We start from the raw sequence: 20,184 nt of genomic DNA, 5'->3' as shown, positions 1-20,184 counted from the left end.
CATTATGGTCTTAATTGTTCCACTATTTTATTATCGATTATCCTAATTATCTCACATTCAATTAACAGTATATTAATATAAATAACAATAAACTATAATGAATAAAAAAAACTGTAATGAAAAAACATGAAAAAAGGAAAAAAAATGTTTTTGCTGCAGTAGTGATGTTTGATTATGCTTCTGACCGCACAGTTCCGAAATCTGAAAAATTCCAATAACCGAAGCCCTGAGGATTTTGGATAAAGCACTGTGCACCTTACTGTAAGAGTAATATACGTATAGTAATTCCAGTAGACTCCGTATGAAACTTACCATTAAATATGTAAACAACGTTTATGTTACCGCAACAGGCCACCAGGGCAGCGCTAAGGTTTGTTTACATCCACTCATTGCAAATGGCTGAAAGGCAAACTACCGACATATCTAAACAATTTTTCGTAAGTTTGTGATAAGGCATAATTTGGCTTGTTTTCAATATTTCATTCATTTAATTGTAATAATTAGGCTTGTTTTTCAATGTTTTATTATTAGCAACAAGTTTTGTGCCTACCCAGCGCTCGGTCTCCCATTAGTAATATAGCTGCATTGGACGTAGGGCACTTTTTTTTTTTTATTCAGGTTACATTTAAGAATAAAAAAGTGCGTCTAATACGGTATGTTATTTAACTCTGAACTTATTTAATTGTAATTTATGTGTAATCTTTGGTATAAAAAGGCAAGGTTAGGGCAATAACTGGTGGTCGAGAATGGATTAATCTGTTTTCAGTTATTTATGAAAAAATTGATTTGGATCTTGGCTGAATCGCATCGCGACGCTTCTTCTGGAATGGACGAGGTCCGGAGTTCTACTGTGTGTGTGCGTGTGTGTGTGTGTGTGTGTGTGTGTGTGTGTGTGTAGATAGATAGATAGATAGATAGATAGATAGATAGATAGATAGATAGACAGACAGACAGACAGATAGAAAGCCTGATAATCATACTCATCTTTCAGCATTAAGATCTTCCCAATTAAGGTTTACAAAATCATCAGCATCTTGACTCCAGATGAAATTACTTTTACTATACAAAATCACTGAGCTCCACATATCTTACTGCCGTTTCCAAGCACCCGAAATTGTACGTTCTAGTCAGTTACTTGTTGAATTCTAGTAACATGAATCCGTTGCAGAATTCTAATCATTTCTAATAACAGCCGTCTCCTTTGGTACATAAATCAACAGCTATGAATTGTACAGTTAATTGTCCAAACTATACTTCGCTTGTGACTATGGCCTATGGCAAGAACATGCACCATCCTCCTCCCCCTCCTCTCTCTCATTATATACATACATAAATACATATATATATATATATATATATATATATATATATATATATATATATATATATATATATATACATACATTATATATATATATATATATATATATATATATATATATATATATATATATATATTATATATATATATATATATATATATATATATATATATATATATATAAAACAATCATCAATAAGGGTAGAGGACACTCACAGATGTACAAGCTGTCTATATTCCAACGTTTCGTAATTATCCATTTAATTTCATCATCAGGGCTGTTAAAATGAAACATAAAATTCCTTACGCAATTGTAAAAACTAAAAATTAAGATTTTACAAAGGTAAAAATTATTCTTACCATATTTAAGAGGTATATACAACATTAAAATTAAAGGAATGAACACAATTTAAAATCTTTACATTAGACTGAAAAGTAATAGAAATTCAGTAAACTAAGAATGAAAATAGCAGCGAACAGAGTAATAGAACATAAGGTTAAACAACCGACCTAGAGGAGTGAGAGCGTTAAACTAAACGTAAACATAAATGGAAACAACACAGGTAAAGACAAATACAGAGGGGAGGAGGAAGTATGAGTGTTTAAGGACGGAACACGTTGTTTAATCAAAAGTGATTCTAAAATTACAAGGTCTTGGGGGTTGGCGGTATGGCCCAAAATGGAGAAGTCCCTATTATCGAGTGATTTCTGATATTGGAATGTTCTGGGTTTGAAATTCTGCTGCCAGTACGGAAGATTACGCCACGATGAGAATCGATACGCACCTTAAGGAGTCTACTAGTGGATCCCACATAGGTCCCTGTTTGACATTCAGGGCAAGTGTATTTATAAACAACACCAGAATACATATAAGGTGATAATTGCTCTTTAGTTTTAAAGAGTGAACCGATGGTTTCTTGGGAATTAAATTAATATCAATGGCATAAAAATGTTCCTGAATAATTTGCGTAAACTTTTTATGAAATTTGAGGTCATGAGTAAAAGGAAAGCATGGAAATCAAATGTAAATATGCAGCAATTAACAAGTACAGCTCTCTTATGAACAATCACTGCATTAATCTTTTTAATTCACTATCTTTTATTGATTCTATTATTTGCAAAAAATTGTTTACTGAAAGTCTACAGGGTTTTACCTCGCATATACAGGAACGCCAAAACAGAAAACTTGTCACTTTAGGAAATTACTGTCCCCAAATTTCATAATAATTTAACCGCTGTATTTAATTTTTCCAGCACTGTTCTGTCTAAGAGAGAGGAGTTCTGGCTGTCTCTGGGTTTGGACTTCTGCTTGCCTAACTATAAACTTAATTTTACAAAATTCTTTTTGCCGCTTGAATCGATATTTCACCGCCTCAGAGCACTCCCCTTCCAAGCTGATCTGGTAAGTCTGCAAAAACGATTATATGAACTTTCTCACAGCACGTTCAGAAATCTCAAAGCCAGATGGACCCCTTTTTTCCGTAAAGATGATTTTGATCTCTTGAAACAACTGGCAAAAAGCGAAGACATCATTCTCACCCGACCTGATAAAGGTAAAGATACTGTGATTCTCAATAAATGCGAGTACGTCTTGAAAATGGAAAGTATTTTAAACGATAGAACAAAATTTGAACTTATTGGGACGCCTGATTACTAGAATATTTTTAAAACTGAAGATAAAATCAACCGTTTTCTTAGGTCTCTGAAGAAGAATAATATCATTAATGAAACTATCTACCAAACTCTTTTTTTCCACAGGCTCTTCGTATGGTGTCCTTTACGGCCTACCAGATATTCCCCTTAGACCTATCCTTACTTCGTTTAAAACACCGAATTACAAATTAGCCAAATTTCTTGTACCCATGCTGGAGCATCTAACTAATAATAAATATTCATTAAATAACTTCTTGCAATTCAAAAAAACCATTCTTCGACAAGATTCTGATTTATTCATGGCCAGTCTCGACGTGGAGTCATTGTTTACTATGCCTGTTGGAGAAACTATTGAACTGATTCTTAACAAGCTGTTTCCTGTTCCTGATTCTACTTTTAATAATTTTAATCGCACGCTTTTTAAGACTTTACTTGAACTCGCAGTGCTGACACTGCTTTTATCTTTAATGGTAAATTGTACAAACAAGTGGAGGGTGTGGCCATGGGTTCTCCTCTTGGCCCCACATTTGCTAATATCTTCATGTGCTCCCTGCAGGAGCACATGCTCGGTAATTGACCATTAAGATTCTAACCCCCTTTTTTATTCCAGGTATGTTGACGATACGTTCGGCCTCTTTAAAAGTGAATATAAAGCTGGCCTCTTCGTAGAATATGCTAATAAAATACACCCGAGCATAAAGTTTACTACTGAGAAACAAGCGAACGACCGTCTACATTGCTGGACGTCCTAGTTTTCAGATAACACGATTTTTAGAAAGAAACCTTTTACTGGACTTAGTACCAACTTTTATAGCTCTTGGTTTGGTAATTTTAAATCCAACTCCGTTTCTACCCCTCTCCACAGAGCACTCGTCCTTACGTCGAACTGGACCCTTTTTCATAATGAAGTTACGTTTTTAATTGACTTTTATAATAATAACTCTTTTCCCGCAAAGCTGGTGTACAGGAAGTTACATCAACTATTTAACAAACATTTCAGTACAAAACCAAAAGTTTTAACTGCCCCAAAAATGAAGTTTTGCGCATGCTTTCCTTTTACTCATGACCTCAAAGTTCATAAAAAGTTTACGTAAATTATTCAGGAACATTTAATTCCCAAGAACCCTTTCACCAACGGTTAACTCTTTAAAACTAAAGAGCGATTATCACCTTATATGTCTTCTGGTGTTGCTTATAAATATACTTGCCCTAAATGTCAAACAGGGACCTACAGTATGTGGAATCCACCAGTAGACTCCCTAAGGTGCGTATCGATTCTCATCGTGGCGTAAGCTTCCGTACTGGCAGCAGAATTTCAAGCCCAGAACATTCCAATATCAGAAATCACTCCAAAATTTGTAAAACGCATATCGATAATAGGGACTTCTCCATTTTGGGCCATACCGCCAACCCCCAAGACCTTGTTATTTTAGAATCACCTTTGATTAAACAACTTGTTCCGTCCTTAAACACTCATACTTCCTCCCCCCCTCTCTGTATTTGTCTTGACTTGTGTTGTTTCCATTTATGTTTTACGTTTAGATTAACGCTCTCACTCCTCTAGGTCAGTCGTTTAACCTTTTTTTCTATTACTCTGTTCGCTGTTATTTTCATTTTTAGTTTACTGAATTTCTATTACTTTTCAGTCTAATGTAAAGATTTTAAATCGTGTTCATTCCCTTAATTTTAATGTTGTATATACCTCTTAAATATGGTAAGAATAATTTTTACCTTTTTAAATTCTTAATTTTTAGTTTTTACAATTTTACACGGAATTTTATGTTTCATTTTAGCAGCCCTGATGGTGTAATTAAATGGATAGTTACGAAACGTTGGAATAAAGACAGCTTGTACATCTGTGTGTGTCTTCTACCCATTATTGATGATTGTTAATATGGATTAACTCCTGACTCCTTACACTAAGCTATATATATATATATATATATATATATATATATATATATATATATATATATATATATATATATATATATATATATATATATATATATATATATATAAATATATATATATTATGTATAAAATTTATGCACACACAATTTCAATAAGTTTATGTAATTACTGTTTCACTAGGTGCCCTAACATAATCCCCAGAATTCCAAGAGAATATGAAGTCCCTGTTTTGAAGCTCCAAGGAATTTTCGTGTTTACTGACGTGTACTTTTTACAGGTAATATAGTGTATTCATCACATGCACTTATTCAGAATTTTGTCAAATCAAAACAATTAAAATGATTAAAAGTGAACTTTACTTATTAAGACAATGCGTCAAATTAACTAAAATAAAACTGATTATAAAGGAAGTACAACCACATCATGAAAACATGGTCGCCCAACTTGTTCACTTCTTTGCACATATACAGCTACCATGGAAAGTGAAGTGCATGTCAGCTTGGCCTTAAAGATAACACACTGGTTTGATTGGCACCTCTTGGGTCCCCTGCAGTTGCACTTCTTGAAACTCTTTCTTCCTGAAGCCACCTGGAAAACAATACTATCTGTTCCATGTTAACATTTTTTTTTCTCTGTCAGAAAATGCTGAAAGCACAAGTCTTTCTGATTCCTTGGGCACTGACCGCATAAAATTCCAGCCTTCACAGCAACCCTATATAAATCGGAGCCCAGATCTCCAGCAGTGATAAGACCAAGAACATTATGTGGGGCTCCCCTACCTCAGTCGATGGCTGGATTGGGCACAGCAACATTGTTTCCCAGTTCACCCTCCTGATCAAGATGACTCCATTTTACTATTCACTATGCCTGCCACACTTGACCAGCATATGCTATGCAATTACATCACTTTATCTGTTCAATGTGGGCAGGCATACTTTCTCACGTATTTTCATCAACTAAACCTGGTAAGTTATTGTTATTAGACATCCCAATTTTACATTATTAAGATAGTTTAACCAGACCACTGAGCTGACTATCTGCTCTTATAGGGCTGGTCCGGAGGATTAGGATGAAATACCAGGTCTAGGCCATAGGCCTAGAACTGGGACCAAGTAGGTCATTCGTGTGATGATGAATGAATGAAAATGAAGTTTAAAAGAAAAAACTGTATAATGGGCATCCCAAAACCAGTTATAGTTTCACCCTGGTTTGGTGCATCATGGGTAGGGCACATTCTAAGGGAGTATTGTTGACTTCAGTATATGTAACATCAGTCACAGCGAAAGAATCACTGGCATCACATGACTGATTAGGAGTGGCAACTGTCCCTACCTTAGGCAAACTATTCTCCATGGCTGCCATGAGATAATTTCACTCTATATTCTGGAGACAGCTTCTAGTGACAAGGATGACTAAGTTAGGCCAGCATAAGCCTCTCAGCCAAACAAAAAGTATGGAAAATTCGCAAATGATGAGCAGAGATCTGCAACTGCACGAATTTGATTCCTGTCGCCCAGTCTTGCACACCGTTGTTTGCTATTTGGGTTTGAAAACCAGTAAATTATTACTGGTAACGGAAACTGGTAAGCATTACCGAAGAACCATTACCAGTTCTTTTCTGGTTTTCTAATTAGAGTATATCTAAGAAAGAGGTATAGCTAAGACGTGTGTTTTTGGTATCTAATTTCGTTATCTCGAAGATCTTGAAGTACTGAAATGATTCCAAAGAACCTTCTTGTTGCCAAATCACAGAAATGTAAAACAACTGACCCAAGCAACGTTTAATGGGCTTTATTTTTTTCATCAGATGCAGAGGCAGAGATATAAGTAAAAATTGCGGAGATTGAAATTTCATAACCCACAGTCAGTGATCCAATGCTTCAGAGATATCTTAGTGAAGTGACAAGTAAAAATAAGAAAATCAGCTCTCTCTCCTACTTCCGAGTTTGCTAAAGAATGAAGCTGTCTGAAACAAAAGAGAAGCAGCTTGAACGCTTGGAAAAGCTTTAACAGACTAATAACAATAAGTGGAATCCGACAAAGCCTTTCATCTGTAAGCTTCTTTGTTTTCAAAATTCGTTCTCGATTATGCCCAACAACATTAAATACTTTAAGATTCTTAAGATCATACTTCTGCAGTGTTAAATTGTTAATTACTCACTAACTAGAGTAGCTAAGAATACGCAGAGTCTTTGTAGCAGAAAAGTTAATTTCTTAAATCAATATTTTCTAAAAAAAAAAAAAAAAATCCCGTGCACTATAATGACTGTTTTAAATTACCGTTTTTTTTTTATTTCATGGTATCTCGAAGATTAAAAAAAGCCCACTGCCATTCTTGCTTTGTGTAAGAAAAAACTGACGATAAAAAAAACGGTAAAACCAATAACAAATAAATCCCAATCGGTAATTTACCGGTAATGATAATGTCGGTAACTTTCGAACCCTATTTGCTAGCCACACGGCAAGTTCCAGAGGGCCTTCACTCCGATGATAAAATGATTTAACTTGAGCAATGGTAAGATCTGGCCAAACACCTTACAGTTCAATGTTCAATGTGGTATGGTTATGCAATATGGCTGTGGTACCAAAATGAGGGAGAATGTACAAGAGTTGTTGTGTAACTTATGCTGCTCGTTTGCTGGTTATACACCTGAGTGCCAAAAATCTTGCGATATAACACAAACCACCTGTAATAAATTTCCAAACGTCGCCATACAGGAAGACATTGTATCTGAACCATAAGAACTCGTCATTCCTGCTCTTCTTATGGATGCCAGCAGCTGCAGATTTAATTTTATCCGCTATGTCGTAGAGCGGTGCCTTTGTAATTAGATATTTCTGGCTGACTTTGTACCACTAGAACAGAACCTGAGTGATTTTTTCTACTACAATAGTGAAAGATTTGCTGAAAGGAAGCAGGCTAAAACTGGTTGATTGCTGTCCCATCCCCCCAACAACCGCAGTACGCAGCTTACACCCTGGTTAATCAAATGTAAATGGTTCATGGTTCTAATGGTCGATATCAGTAAATTTATGTAAAAACAAAACTTACAATTTAGGGATTTCATGAAATTTCCAGTAATTCCAGGGATTACAAGAAATCCCTGTGTGAAGCAGCAGTTATATGAACTTATTAAAATTTCATGAAATTACTGGTTACATAACTTCCCTGTAATATTTATGTTTAGTGTATTTGTGTATGCACTTGCAACATATGAACTCTTACAATAGACGGAGCTCTCACAGTTGGAAGGTATGTGAACCAGGGTATCTGCTAATTCAGAACCTTTCGTACAATCACCTTTGGATGTAGTAGGTGTCAGCGACATTTGTTCTGGCGGAACTTTCCGTCTCTGTTCTGGACTGAAGCTTCTAGAACCTTTTGTCCGGTTTTAATCAGATTTCTAGGTGTGTCAAAGGAATTGTGCATTTGTGTGTGCATTGTGAAAATCACTAAGTGCGAGGGGCTCCCGTGAAGGGTTACACATTCATTTGTGAAGAGCCAAAGCAGAAAGACGTGTTTGAACCATCGGGAATCGAAATTCGCTTTTTGCTGTAAGGGTAAGTGTTGAACTTAGAAAATTACTAACTTTTCCAATTGTTTAATTTCTAGTGTTTAACCCCAGGTGTTTATGTCTTTGTTTCTTTTCAATATGTTTTCTGTGTGATATGAACTGAACGAGTTCTGATTTTAATGGGAGTTGGTTCTGTTCATTACAGATGTTTCAAAGCGGGTGGAAACATTATCAGTCATGGCATATAGCCACCTAAAATAAACTGGTGACAAAAGACATAATTACAATGGAGACTAATCAGGGTTGAAATGGGGAAGAATCCCATTTATAATTTTGGTGTCCACTGACATTTTTTCAAGGGAAGATATTTATCATCTCCATTCCTTTTTAGCATTTTTCTCATTTACCATGTTTTTAACTTGGTATTAGATTCACAGAATAAATTATTTTTGTAGAACACAGTTTAATTTACACACACATTAGCTGTGTGTGAGAGAGAGAGAGAGAGAGAGAGAGAGAGAGAGAGAGAGAGAGAGAGAGAGAGAGAGAGAGAGAGAGAGAGAGAGAGAGAGAGAGAGTCATCGCTACAAAGCTCTTGCAACTTTTCGAAGGTAGGTGGGAATAGAGCTGTTGTTTTCATACAACAGAGATTGGTGGCAGCAGTGAAAATGAACACTTCCAGGTTTGAATTCACGCTGAAGAGATATATGAATGGTGTTAAGTGGTTAAGATACACATTGTGAATAGGGAGTTATCAGGGGGGAAACTTGGGGCGGTTGGTACCTCGAGGCTTAGGAGGGAATTCTTTGAGTTTGCATTTTTATTGTGAAGGCAATCGGGCATGGTGCCTGATTCAGACAGATTTCAGTCTTTCTTAGTGGTTGTCATGGTGAAGTGGCGATTATCAAGTGTCGGGAGTTTTACTGCGGGTTTCTACATAATTAGATGAGGATGTGTTTTTAATTGAAGTGCATTTATGATTTGGAGTTGGTGGTGGCTGGGAGGCAAGTGAAGGGAAAGAAGTGAGGTTTTCTTTAAGGGTTTTACATTTCAATTGGTTTAGGGTTTTATTTTCTCTCTTCTGTTTTTCGTTTTTCTCTTATTGAATTATTGTGGGGTTGAAACAGGTTATTTTTATGGGATATGTGAAATAGGTTGTGCTGTGTGGGAAGGGAATGTGATGTAATGTCATATGTGGTGATTTTATTGAGGGTTTTATTTTCTTCTTTTTTCATCTTATCGAGTTATTTTTGGAGGTGTTGTAGGATGTAATATGGGGGTCTCTTTGCATAGCGATTCAGCATCTTGGCCTTGTTTCTGTTGCCAAGTCATCATTGGTTGTATGGAGACAAAGCATGGGTGATACTGAATGGGGTTTTTCCTTCTGAGATTTTTCTATTGTGTGTGTGTGTTTGTGTGTGGATTCTTGTGAGTTAACCTTGAATATCAGATGACTTCATGCTCAGCTGACTGAGTGGGTTAGTGGAGCGCGTATAAGGGGGGATTTACTTCCGTATGGTATATGCATTTGAGATCAGGCAGGATTTCTTGGCCAAAGAGGGGATTTTTTCGTTTTGGTGGGTATACAAAGAAGAAGTCAGGAAAATGTCGGGGGTGGGGAGACTTCAGGCGATAGGACTCTGATTCATAGGGTCACGGCTTTTGCCTCACCAATCCAGGCTTTTGTGGGTTTGGTGAATGGGGTTTTGATACAACCTACTGAAAGTATTGAGAATCATTTGACTATGAAGGAAATCACAGAGGGTAGTGAGGCATTTAATGAAACTAAGGGAATTTCTGCTTTGGACATGGGAGACATTGGGAAACGCTGCAGGAGTTTCGAATTTAAAAAATTTCAGACTTGGGATGACTTGAAGAAATTTCTACGAACTGTACATGGAGCAGATGAATGTGGTGATTCGGTTCAGGATATGAGAGCATTTTACAAGATCAGGAACGGGCAGAGTTCTATGATAAGTTATAGCTTGCAGTTGTTTGATGCAGCTTCAGATTTGGTAGGGAAATTGAAAGGCTCTGGCTTAAGAAAACTTTCAGAAGTTGCTGCATTTCTCGTGGCTGCTGTTAAGTATACCTTAGTTTTACCAGACCACTGAGCGTACCAGATGCAATAGTGAGCAGTTTTGATGGTCTGGTAAAGACTACCTCGGATGAATCATTTATCTTTCCCAAATTAGAAAGCACATGTCGAAATGCCCAACGGTAACTAGCACATTTTTCAATGGCATGCCTAAAGCCAGGACAGTAGGCCAAAGAAACTTCCTACAGAGATAATCAAATTTTGTTACCAGTAGTTTTGAGGTAAAATAGATCCAATGCCACAATTTTGTTACTTCAATTGCAGCAAGCAGGGGCATACAAAGAAGTATTGCCGAATTAAGTATTGTGACATGTAAGAATTCGTCACATGGCTGGAGGTTTTGTCCATTACTAAAAAGGATTAATGACAAATCAGCGAGTCAGAATTTTGGGAGCAGCTATAAGAAAGCTCCTCAAGGAGAACATCCAAAGAAGTCCCAAAATAGAGAGGATTTTTGGAGGGCAGAACAAATGAAAGGGAAAGGAACAAATGTTTATGTCACATATGACTTTTGGGAGATATAGGAGAACGGAAACCGGCGGTGAAGGGAACTGTAGATGGGTCTGGTCTTTCAATTTTTGTGGATACAAGGGCATCAGTCAGTTTAGTGGACTTTGACTTTTATCAATCGATGTTTTCTCAATATCGGCTAAGGCATGCAGGGGGTAAAGTGCGCGATGTCCAGGCTCATAAACTGGATGTTGTTGGAATGGCAGATATCTGTTTTTCACTGGGAAACTAGTTAATAAAGGAACCGGTTTTGGTGGTGAGAGAAGTTAACTTGGGTAATAAGGTTTTATTGGGGAATCCAGCATTTAATAGGATCAGTATTTCTATACACCTCTGTAAAGGAGGTATAACGGTTGGTGAAACTGGAGGTTTTATCCCATATATAAGTGCCGAGGAAATGGAGGGGAGTTTGGTTGACATGGGTGATAATGAGGAATTAAGTGAGAATAATGAGGAAATTGCAGGGGATAATCAATCACAGGGTGAAGGTGAGCCTAATGGTGAGGGGAAGAGGATATATAAAGGTGTTTTAATGGAGGATATAATTTCAGAACCAGGTATGGTTGGTACGGTGAAAGTTAAGGTGAGAGATATAAAAGCAGATAAACAACTGTGTGTGGTGGAAGGCAGTGAGAAACTTGAAGGAATAGTGAGCACAGTTTCCATAAACAAGGTGTTAAATGAAGGGGGATTACATGGGTGGAATTGTTAAACTGTAATAATTCAGTTAAGAGGTATCAAAGAAATACCTATGTTGTGGATCTAGAAGAGTGAAGCAAGGAAATGGAATCAGTAGCGGTAACGGGGGAGCACAATGGGTTTACAGAGGCTGAAATGGAGGTTAAAAGGGAGGTGTTTAAAAATCAATTGGGTGCGGAAGACTATAAAGAATACATAGAAGGGTTGGGTGAGGTTTTAGCTGAATATTCAGATGTTATTACTCTGAAAGGCGATAAACTGGGTTAACGGATGTGTTAGAACATAAACTGCATTTAGATAGGGGAATGAAGCCTATTTATGTCCCATCATATAGAATACCTTTTAAGATACGGGAGCAGGTTGAATGAGAGGTTAGTAAGTGGGAGGTGGAAGGTATAATTAGACCTAGCTCTTCATCATTTAATTTTCCTTTGTTAGCACTACCAAAGAATGATGGTTCAATCCTTGTACATGGAGATTTCAGGAAATTAAATAAGAAAACCATCCCAGACAGGTATCCAGAGGAATGTTTGCCAGATTTGTTTGTTGAGACTGGATGCAGGAATATCTATTCATCAACTGATCTCATGCAAGGGATTTTGCAAGTGCCACTGAGTGAAGAGAGTAGGAAGTTAGCGGCATTTTCAGTCCCAAAAGGACACTATGAATTTACAAGAATGCCTTTTGGTTTGTCAGGTAGTCCTATTACTTTTACGGAGCTAGTAAATACAGTCCTCCACACGATGTTGGGGATGTACTTGTTTATATGGATGACATATCATTTGCTATGGACTCTACAGAACATTTAGAAGTGCTTAGGGAAATCCTCAGGAAGCTTAGAATGGCAGGTCTGGAAGTTAAACTAGCTAAGTGACTCTTCTTGAAGAAGAAATATTGCATATCTAGGACATGTCATTTCAAAAGAAGGTGTTTGAGTGAATGACGAGAAAGTCAAAGCGACTGCAGATTTTTCTACACCTAGAAATAAGAAAAATGTTTCCTCGTTCATGGGAATGGCAGGGCTTCTGTAGGTTTGTGAGAGGATTTTCTATGTTGTCAATACCTTTGACAGATGTATTGAGGGATGATGCACTATTTTCGTTTGGTGAAGGTCAGCAGGTAGCTTTTCAGAAAGTCAAAGATGCCTTAATGAGCCCTCAAGTTTTGAAGTTCCTGGATTTTTCTTCACCGTTCATGTTAGTGACCGATGCCAGTCAAGAGGGGGTAGGTGTGTGTTTACTGCAGAAATTTTAGGGTAAATTTCACCTAATAGCTTTTTACAGCAAAAAGTTCAAGACACGGAGAAGTAACAAAAGGTTAATGGTGATAGTGGACAAAGAGGCTTTTGCAGTGGTGTCTAGTTTGGTTCATTTTAAGATGCCGATAATGAGGAATAAAGTGGAAGTTTTTACAGATCTTTTAAATAAGCCTGATCTATCTCCTAAGAGAGCTTGGTGGTTTTTGACAATAATGGATTTTGATGCTAAGCTTAGGTACATTAAGGGTAAACATAATGTGGTAGTTAATGCTCACAGTAGGAATTTTGTGAACACGGAGGATGAGCATGTGTGTAGTGCAACTGGCGAGTGTGTGTGGATTGGGATATTAGTGCGATGGAGAAGAAACAGGATGAAGATGAGGTTTTAGCGGAGGCATAGGCGTTTCTTAGGGGTGAATTAGTGAGAAAGGATTATAGGTTGCCTTATTCAGGTTTAGAGGGTCATTTGTGGGTGAGGAAAATAAAATATCAAGTTGAGGAGTAGTGAGGATAATGGAGATACAACACAGATCGTGGTACCAAAGGAGTTGATTCCAGTGGTTTTGGAGATTACACATAGTAAATCTGGTAGTCCACATTTGGGGACTGAGAAGATGTATCAGAAGGTACATAATAAATTTTTCTAGAAAAATGTTTCCTTCATTGGAGAGGTTTGTGAAAGAATACTGTGTGTGTAATTCGTGTAAACCGGCGAGGGCAATGTCTTTTCCTATTCCAGCAGGCCATTTCAGAGGGTTCATATGGATTTCCTGACAAACTTTTGTGAATCAAGGTATGGTCATGAACACCTGCTGGTGATTACAGAAGAGTTAAAGGGTTCGTGGAGATTTTTCCATTAAGGAATGAGATGGCAGAAGAGAATGCAGTTACATTTTTCAGTAAGTATATATGTAGGTATGGGGTGCCAGTGATACTTACAACAGATAATGGGGGACAATTTGTGAATACAATGTTAAGAGTGTCTTGCAGAACTTAAGGGGATACAGAAAGTATTCTTCCTTATAGGCCAAACGCTAATGGGTTGTATGAGAGAGCTAATAGGAAAGTGCTCAAAGCTCTTAGAGTTAAAGTGGGTGGCAATGATACTAATTGGGATAGATATATAGATTTGGTCAGACATAGCACAAATATGATGGTTAGTGACATCATTGGTATTTCACCAGTGGAGGCATTATTTGGTTATCCAGTTGGGGTGCATTTGATTTGTTGGCAATTCCTTCCCGTTCTGATGGTATGATTAAATCGTTAATTGCTACAGCTAAAGAGAGACATGCACGTCTTAGAAATAATCTTGAGTGGAGGGCATGAGATGGTCGAGAGAAGTAATGCGAAATCAGAGAGCGCAAGAATTGCAGTTAGGGATTAAGTGTTTTTGAAGACAAATGTCAGTAATGGCTTAAACTATAAGTTAACTCCTAAGTTTGAAAGGCCATTTCATTTTATAGAAGAGAGAAGGGGAAATAGGTTCATAGTTTTGAATGAAGAAATGGAAGCAACGAAATTAACAGATATATCTAAGATTAAAAGAACAACTTAAATGTTTGGTGGGGGTTTGTCTGTTTTTTTGGTGGGTTTATTAGTTTTTTTTCTCATTCTTTTTGTTCGGGTTAAGCAATTATTTATGGGTTTCTTTTTCTCCTCTGTTTTCAGATGCGGAGATTCAGCATACTCTTTGCCTTAGTGGCAGCTGTGAATGCAGTGGGAAAAGTTTATTTGAAACCTGGGGTAATAATTGAAGAGGACCATGAAGTTTGGTTGGACGACGATCGCATTATGATAAGTGTGGAATCTGAGGATCATGCGTCAGCCAGGACAGAATTCGAATGTTCTCAGAATAGTGTTGAAACACTAATGTCAGATCTGTTAACACGTTTGTTTTCAAAGATTAGGGTTAAGGCTGACAGAATTCAGGGCACTATGAAAGAGACAATGACGTGGGTTCCAGACACGAAACCAAATGGTAGAAAACTTTCGTGTGGTAGAAGTAGGAGGCATAAAAGAGTGGCGGTTGCTTTAGCTATGGGGTAAACAGCAATGGCCATAGCAGCAATTGGTAGGGTGACAATTACGAGTCGATGAAGGTTGAAGCATTGGAGGCTAAGGTAGCTGATCAGGGGAGAGTTTTGAAGAAGTTATGTGCTACTAATGCAGAGTTATATGAGCGTTTTGAAGATCTGAGAAATACGTACATTGTGTTACAATTCACGTTAGGGGTGACCTAGATTTGACAACAGCTCTTGTTTACAGTTTATACAACGGTTTTGAATATTGGGAAAGAGACCGAATCATTGCTAGCAGAGATCAAATCTCAGGTAAAAGCAGTAATAGCAGCATCAGAGGGGCGTATTTCTTAAGATATTTTACCTTTGGGGTGTTACAATCAGCTTTGATGACTGAAGCTTACGAGTGGGGGTCCAACATAATTTTCACTGGTAGTGATTTATATAGATACCATGGGATAATGAAAGTATATTTATCGGACAGGGGATTAACCGTGGAGATTTCTACTAATGCTAAAGACCCTTTTCATAGTTATAGAATACGACCTTTTCCTAGTACATATAAGGACAGATGTACATTAGTTTATATATATATTTGTGATAATAAAGGGTTTGTTCTGAGGGATATGGTTTTAGAGGGTTGTGAGTTTCACTTGACACATGACGTGATGCTACAAAATGTGCTTTTAAACCAGTTCCTGATAGGTATATGGTGATGCCGTTGGAAATGACTTCAGCAATCTTTTGCAAAACCTGCAGGCTGATAAAGATTTGCCAAAACGCTTCGACATCATTCCTTTTGGAGGGATCGCAGTTATTTGATAGAGCGTGCAGAATAGTGTCTACGGAGTTCATCCTCCTTAGCAAGAGGGTTTATAATTTGTCAGCAAACATTTTTCTGCAATATACACATAATCATCATGGTGTTGTAGAATTACCAGCTGTAGTAGAGATTACAACATTGCTGGCATTAAAACAAGTGGAAGAAAAAGACTATATGGAACTATTCAATGACCAAAAGTTAGTCTTATCATGTGTTCTCAGCGCATTACTGATAATTATCATGATCATGTGTGTTGCCATATTCTTAAGGTGCAGGCAAATGTGGTGCTTCAAGGAGAAGCAGTCTTCACAAGTGCAAATGACGATAAATCATGAAGCTGCAGCATAGAAATTGAATAAGTGTAATTTGTGTTGGGGGTGACACAAGGTAGGTGGTCCGAACCCCATTTAATGGGAGCAAGTGTATTTCTGTACATACCTGCGACATACGAACTCTTGCAATAGTCAGCAATGTCGCAGGTGGAAGGTATGTGAACCGGGACATCTGCTAATTCAGCACCTTTCGTACAGTCACCTTTGGATGTAGTAGGTGTCAGCGACAAGTATTCGTGCAGAACTTTCCATCTCTATTCTGGATTGAAGCTTCTAGAACCTTTTGTAAGGTTTTAATCGGATTTCTAGGCATGTCAAAGGAATGTGCATTCGTGTGTGCATTGTGAAAATCGCCAGGTGCGAGGGCTCCCGTGAAGGATTATAGTTCGTTTGTGAAAAGCCAAAGCAAAAAGACATGCTGGAACACTCGGGAATTGGGATTCCCTTTTTGCTGAAAGGGTAAGTGTTGAACTTAGAAAATGTCTAATTTTTCCAAGTGTTTTATTTCTAATGTTTAACTCCCGGTGTAAGTCTTCATTTCTTTTTAATATGTTTTCTGTGTAATATGAACTGAATAAGTTCCGATTTTAATGGGAGTTGGTTCTGTCCATTACAGATGTTTCGAAGGGGGTGGAAACCATAATCAGTCATGGCATACAGCCACCTAAAATGAACTGGCGACAAAAGACACATAATTACAATGGAGACTAATCAGTATTTGGGGATTGAAATAGGGAAGAATCCCATTTATAATTTTGGTGTCCACTGATATTTTTTGAGGGGAAGATATTTATCATCTCCATTCCTTTTTAGCATTTTTCTCATTTACCATGTTTTTAACTTGGTATTAGATTCACAGAATAAATTATTTTTGTAGAACACAGTTTAATTTACACACACATTATTTGTATGTGAGAGAGAGAGAGAGAGAGAGAGAGAGAGAGAGAGAGAGAGAGAGAGAGAGAGAGAGAGAGAGAGAGAGAGAGAGAGAGAGTTCCCAAGGCCATCGTTACCAGACTCTTGCAAATTCTAGAAGATAGGTGTGAAATAGAGCTATTGTTTTCATACAACGTATACATATATGTACATTGTACGTGTACATATATATACATGTTGATATATATATATATATATGTTGATATATATATATATATATATATATATATATATATATATATATATATTACTCTGAATCACGAAAATATGGAACATGATAAATATATAAACAAAGACAAAATCCATGAAGGAAAGAGAAACAATGGAGTACTGGAAGGCCTTTCGACTTCATGTCCTTTACTTAGTAAAGGACAAGAAGTCGAAAGGACTGCAGTACTCAGTCTCCCTTTCCTTCGTGGATATTGTCTATATATATATATATATATATATATATATATATATATATATATATATATATATATATATATATATATAAATTAATGACACATTACAACAAGTCATCGTGTCCATTCCTTCCCTAGACAGTAATCAAAGACTGTTACAATAGTAAAGGGCCATGAGGAGTATCTTAATTTCATTGGTAATACTGAAGAAGGATACCATAAAATAACAATACTAAGAGTAACAGCAACAATCATAAAGATGCTAATATACTGGTTACCCTAATCATCAGAAGTGGAAAAAATAATTATGGGCAAGAAAAACTACCAAAAACTGCTCGACTAAAATGCTTTTCTGGAAACACTTGGTGATAAGCGTGAAACTTTTTCATTATCTTTGAGCTTGCAATAGTGCCCATGTGATGAATGATACACCATTAAGTAATGAATGGGAAGTTAATAGGCAGCTTATGTAATTATATAAAGAAGCCAAGCGTGGCTATTAACATGATGGGAAACAAATTTAATAGATTTTCCATGTTATAGGCACATCAGGGAGTCTGTCACCCAAGTCTGTGGTATTCAATCAAATGTGTCTGTGATATATATATTTATCCCAATGAAAGATAAAACTTCAAATGACAGCTAAAAACAGGTCAGGTTTACATCTGTCTCTCGTAGATTTAGTAATGTTCCTCTTCTATGTTCCCTCCGAAAACTAATCAGCTAAGTTTGGCTGGAAGTAAAATCTCTCTTTGGGAAAGCATTTTCTTGCGACCCATATAAATGAATCAGAATATATAAACACAATAGATGGCTGAATATTATTCACTTACTCCGAAAAACCTTAGCAAAATGCCATATGCTTGTAGTCGTTGGTGGTACATTAAATACACTAACTTAGTATAAACATACAAATTTAATTAGTAAAGGAACTCACATGTGCAGTTCTTGCAGCATTCGTTGGTTGACGACTTAACGGTGTAGGTGAACTTGAGTATTGCTCGTCTAGAATCGTAAAAGTGATCGGTGTCCATACAAGTGTAACATGGGCAGCGATCCTTATTACTGCCCTCATTTGACCTCCACAGCATGTCCTGTTTGCTACGGTGCCTCTTTTCCAAGCTGTATTGACCTGGGAAAACATGGACAACAACTAACATTAAAGCGACGAAGAATACTCCACAGATTTCATTCTATAAGAGAAATACACATAAAAGCTGTTTCCGTTTGTATGCAAGTTTCACATGTGACAAAAGTAAAAATCATAATTTTTTCAACTACTGAAAGGCTCAAGCTTAACATTAGTCTCACTAAGTTCTATACGAATTCATTAATCTTTTGACGTGATATTTTCCTAACAACAATGAGTACTCAGGACATTCAACGACAGATGGATAGAGAGGGAAAAGTTATGTCAATAAATCTTTTGAATTTGAACAGGGTAAAGTATCCATTTATCCTAAGTGGCAACATACAGACAGAAAAAGATACTTGAATAGTAATTGGAATTACTGAAGCCGTAAGATGATAAAAGATCACTGGTGATAGTGATAGGATATGGAGGACATGTTCGAAAATTTTGGGTGCTTATAAAAAGATCTTGAAAATGAAAATCAGCGAGAGTAAAATGGTTAAAAGGAATTATTAAAATTTAAAAAATGAGTAAACAGGCGACAGAAAAACAGTGATCATTAACGCCGAGACCAAACTCTGTAATAAGACATTTTAATATATTCGCGGATATAACCGCAGTTGCCTAAAGACTACAAGATATATTCATAACCGCTCTAAAATAGATTGATTCATAAAACTGTAGAGTGTATAAGATTAGCACATAAAAATTTTGCAAAGATCAGAGGCAGATTTAAATTTTATGATTTACTTTATCTAAAAATTTAATAGACTTTTAGTATTGAACAATATTTCCCTCTCATTTAGCAATTAAAGGAGGGACGGTTTTTTATGTCCCAATATTTTCCCTCTTTTATTGACTTTCATAACAAATGTATTTTCGGAGGATGAATGAGTAAAAATTTAGATGCCAATGCACAAAGACCATAATTCATTTTCTTTCTGCACTCCCATCTTGACTTTAACCAGATTTTGCTTTCTGAACTCTCCTCTTGTTCTTCATAAATATAATCAATTCCTTTAAGCAAAACCAGCCTCTAATGGTTTTTCAATGCCTTCAAACAAAACTCGCCTCTAATGCTTTTAGGTTTTTAAGAGGGGAAAAAAATAATATCTCTAAAACAATCAGACAGCAGCAACTTTCCGTAGGGGTTTCAGTGAGACAAAGCTGCCTAATGAAAGAATGTACTAGTTTCGTGCCGGGCTCTTACTTGACAATCGGAGGTGATTTAACAAATTTCCTGAAAAGCTGATCGCGCCTTTGTTGACCTACAAAGTGAATTATGTACCTGTGGTTAGTCGACTGCTGTAAACTGGAAAATTCATGGGAGTTAGTAACCTCATCTCAAAGTAATTATTGAAAACCCCGAAGGTTAACGCACTCTAGATCACCCCATAAATATATACATACATACACAAATATATATATATATATATATATATATATATATATATATGTATATATATATATATACATATACATATATATATATATATATATATATATATTATATGTATATATATAGTTTTATTCTTTGTCCTCCATCAGGCCTCTTCCGGGAAACTTTA

General features: G+C 36.6%; 1 protein-coding gene across 4 annotated transcripts in view; it reads right to left on the bottom strand.

Annotated features, from left to right (window-relative positions):
- The window catches only part of LOC136842563 (uncharacterized), a 616,302-nt gene that overhangs the window by 164,183 nt on the left and 431,935 nt on the right, over positions 1 to 20,184 (bottom strand). For 3 of the 4 annotated variants that reach the window (XM_067110026.1, XM_067110027.1, XM_067110028.1), the window contains one exon: positions 18,422 to 18,616. In XM_067110026.1, coding sequence (XP_066966127.1) covers positions 18,422 to 18,616 — 195 coding nt within the window. Of the gene's footprint in view, positions 1 to 18,421; positions 18,617 to 20,184 lie in introns of those variants that run through there. The other variant, XM_067110029.1, reaches the window with a different exon arrangement.

Source organism: Macrobrachium rosenbergii, chromosome 10, assembly GCF_040412425.1.
Source record: "Macrobrachium rosenbergii isolate ZJJX-2024 chromosome 10, ASM4041242v1, whole genome shotgun sequence".
NCBI classification, from domain to species: Eukaryota; Metazoa; Arthropoda; class Malacostraca; order Decapoda; family Palaemonidae; genus Macrobrachium; species Macrobrachium rosenbergii.
The sequence above is the reverse complement of the archived record's forward strand: the minus strand, read 5'-3'. Positions and strand labels throughout refer to the sequence as shown.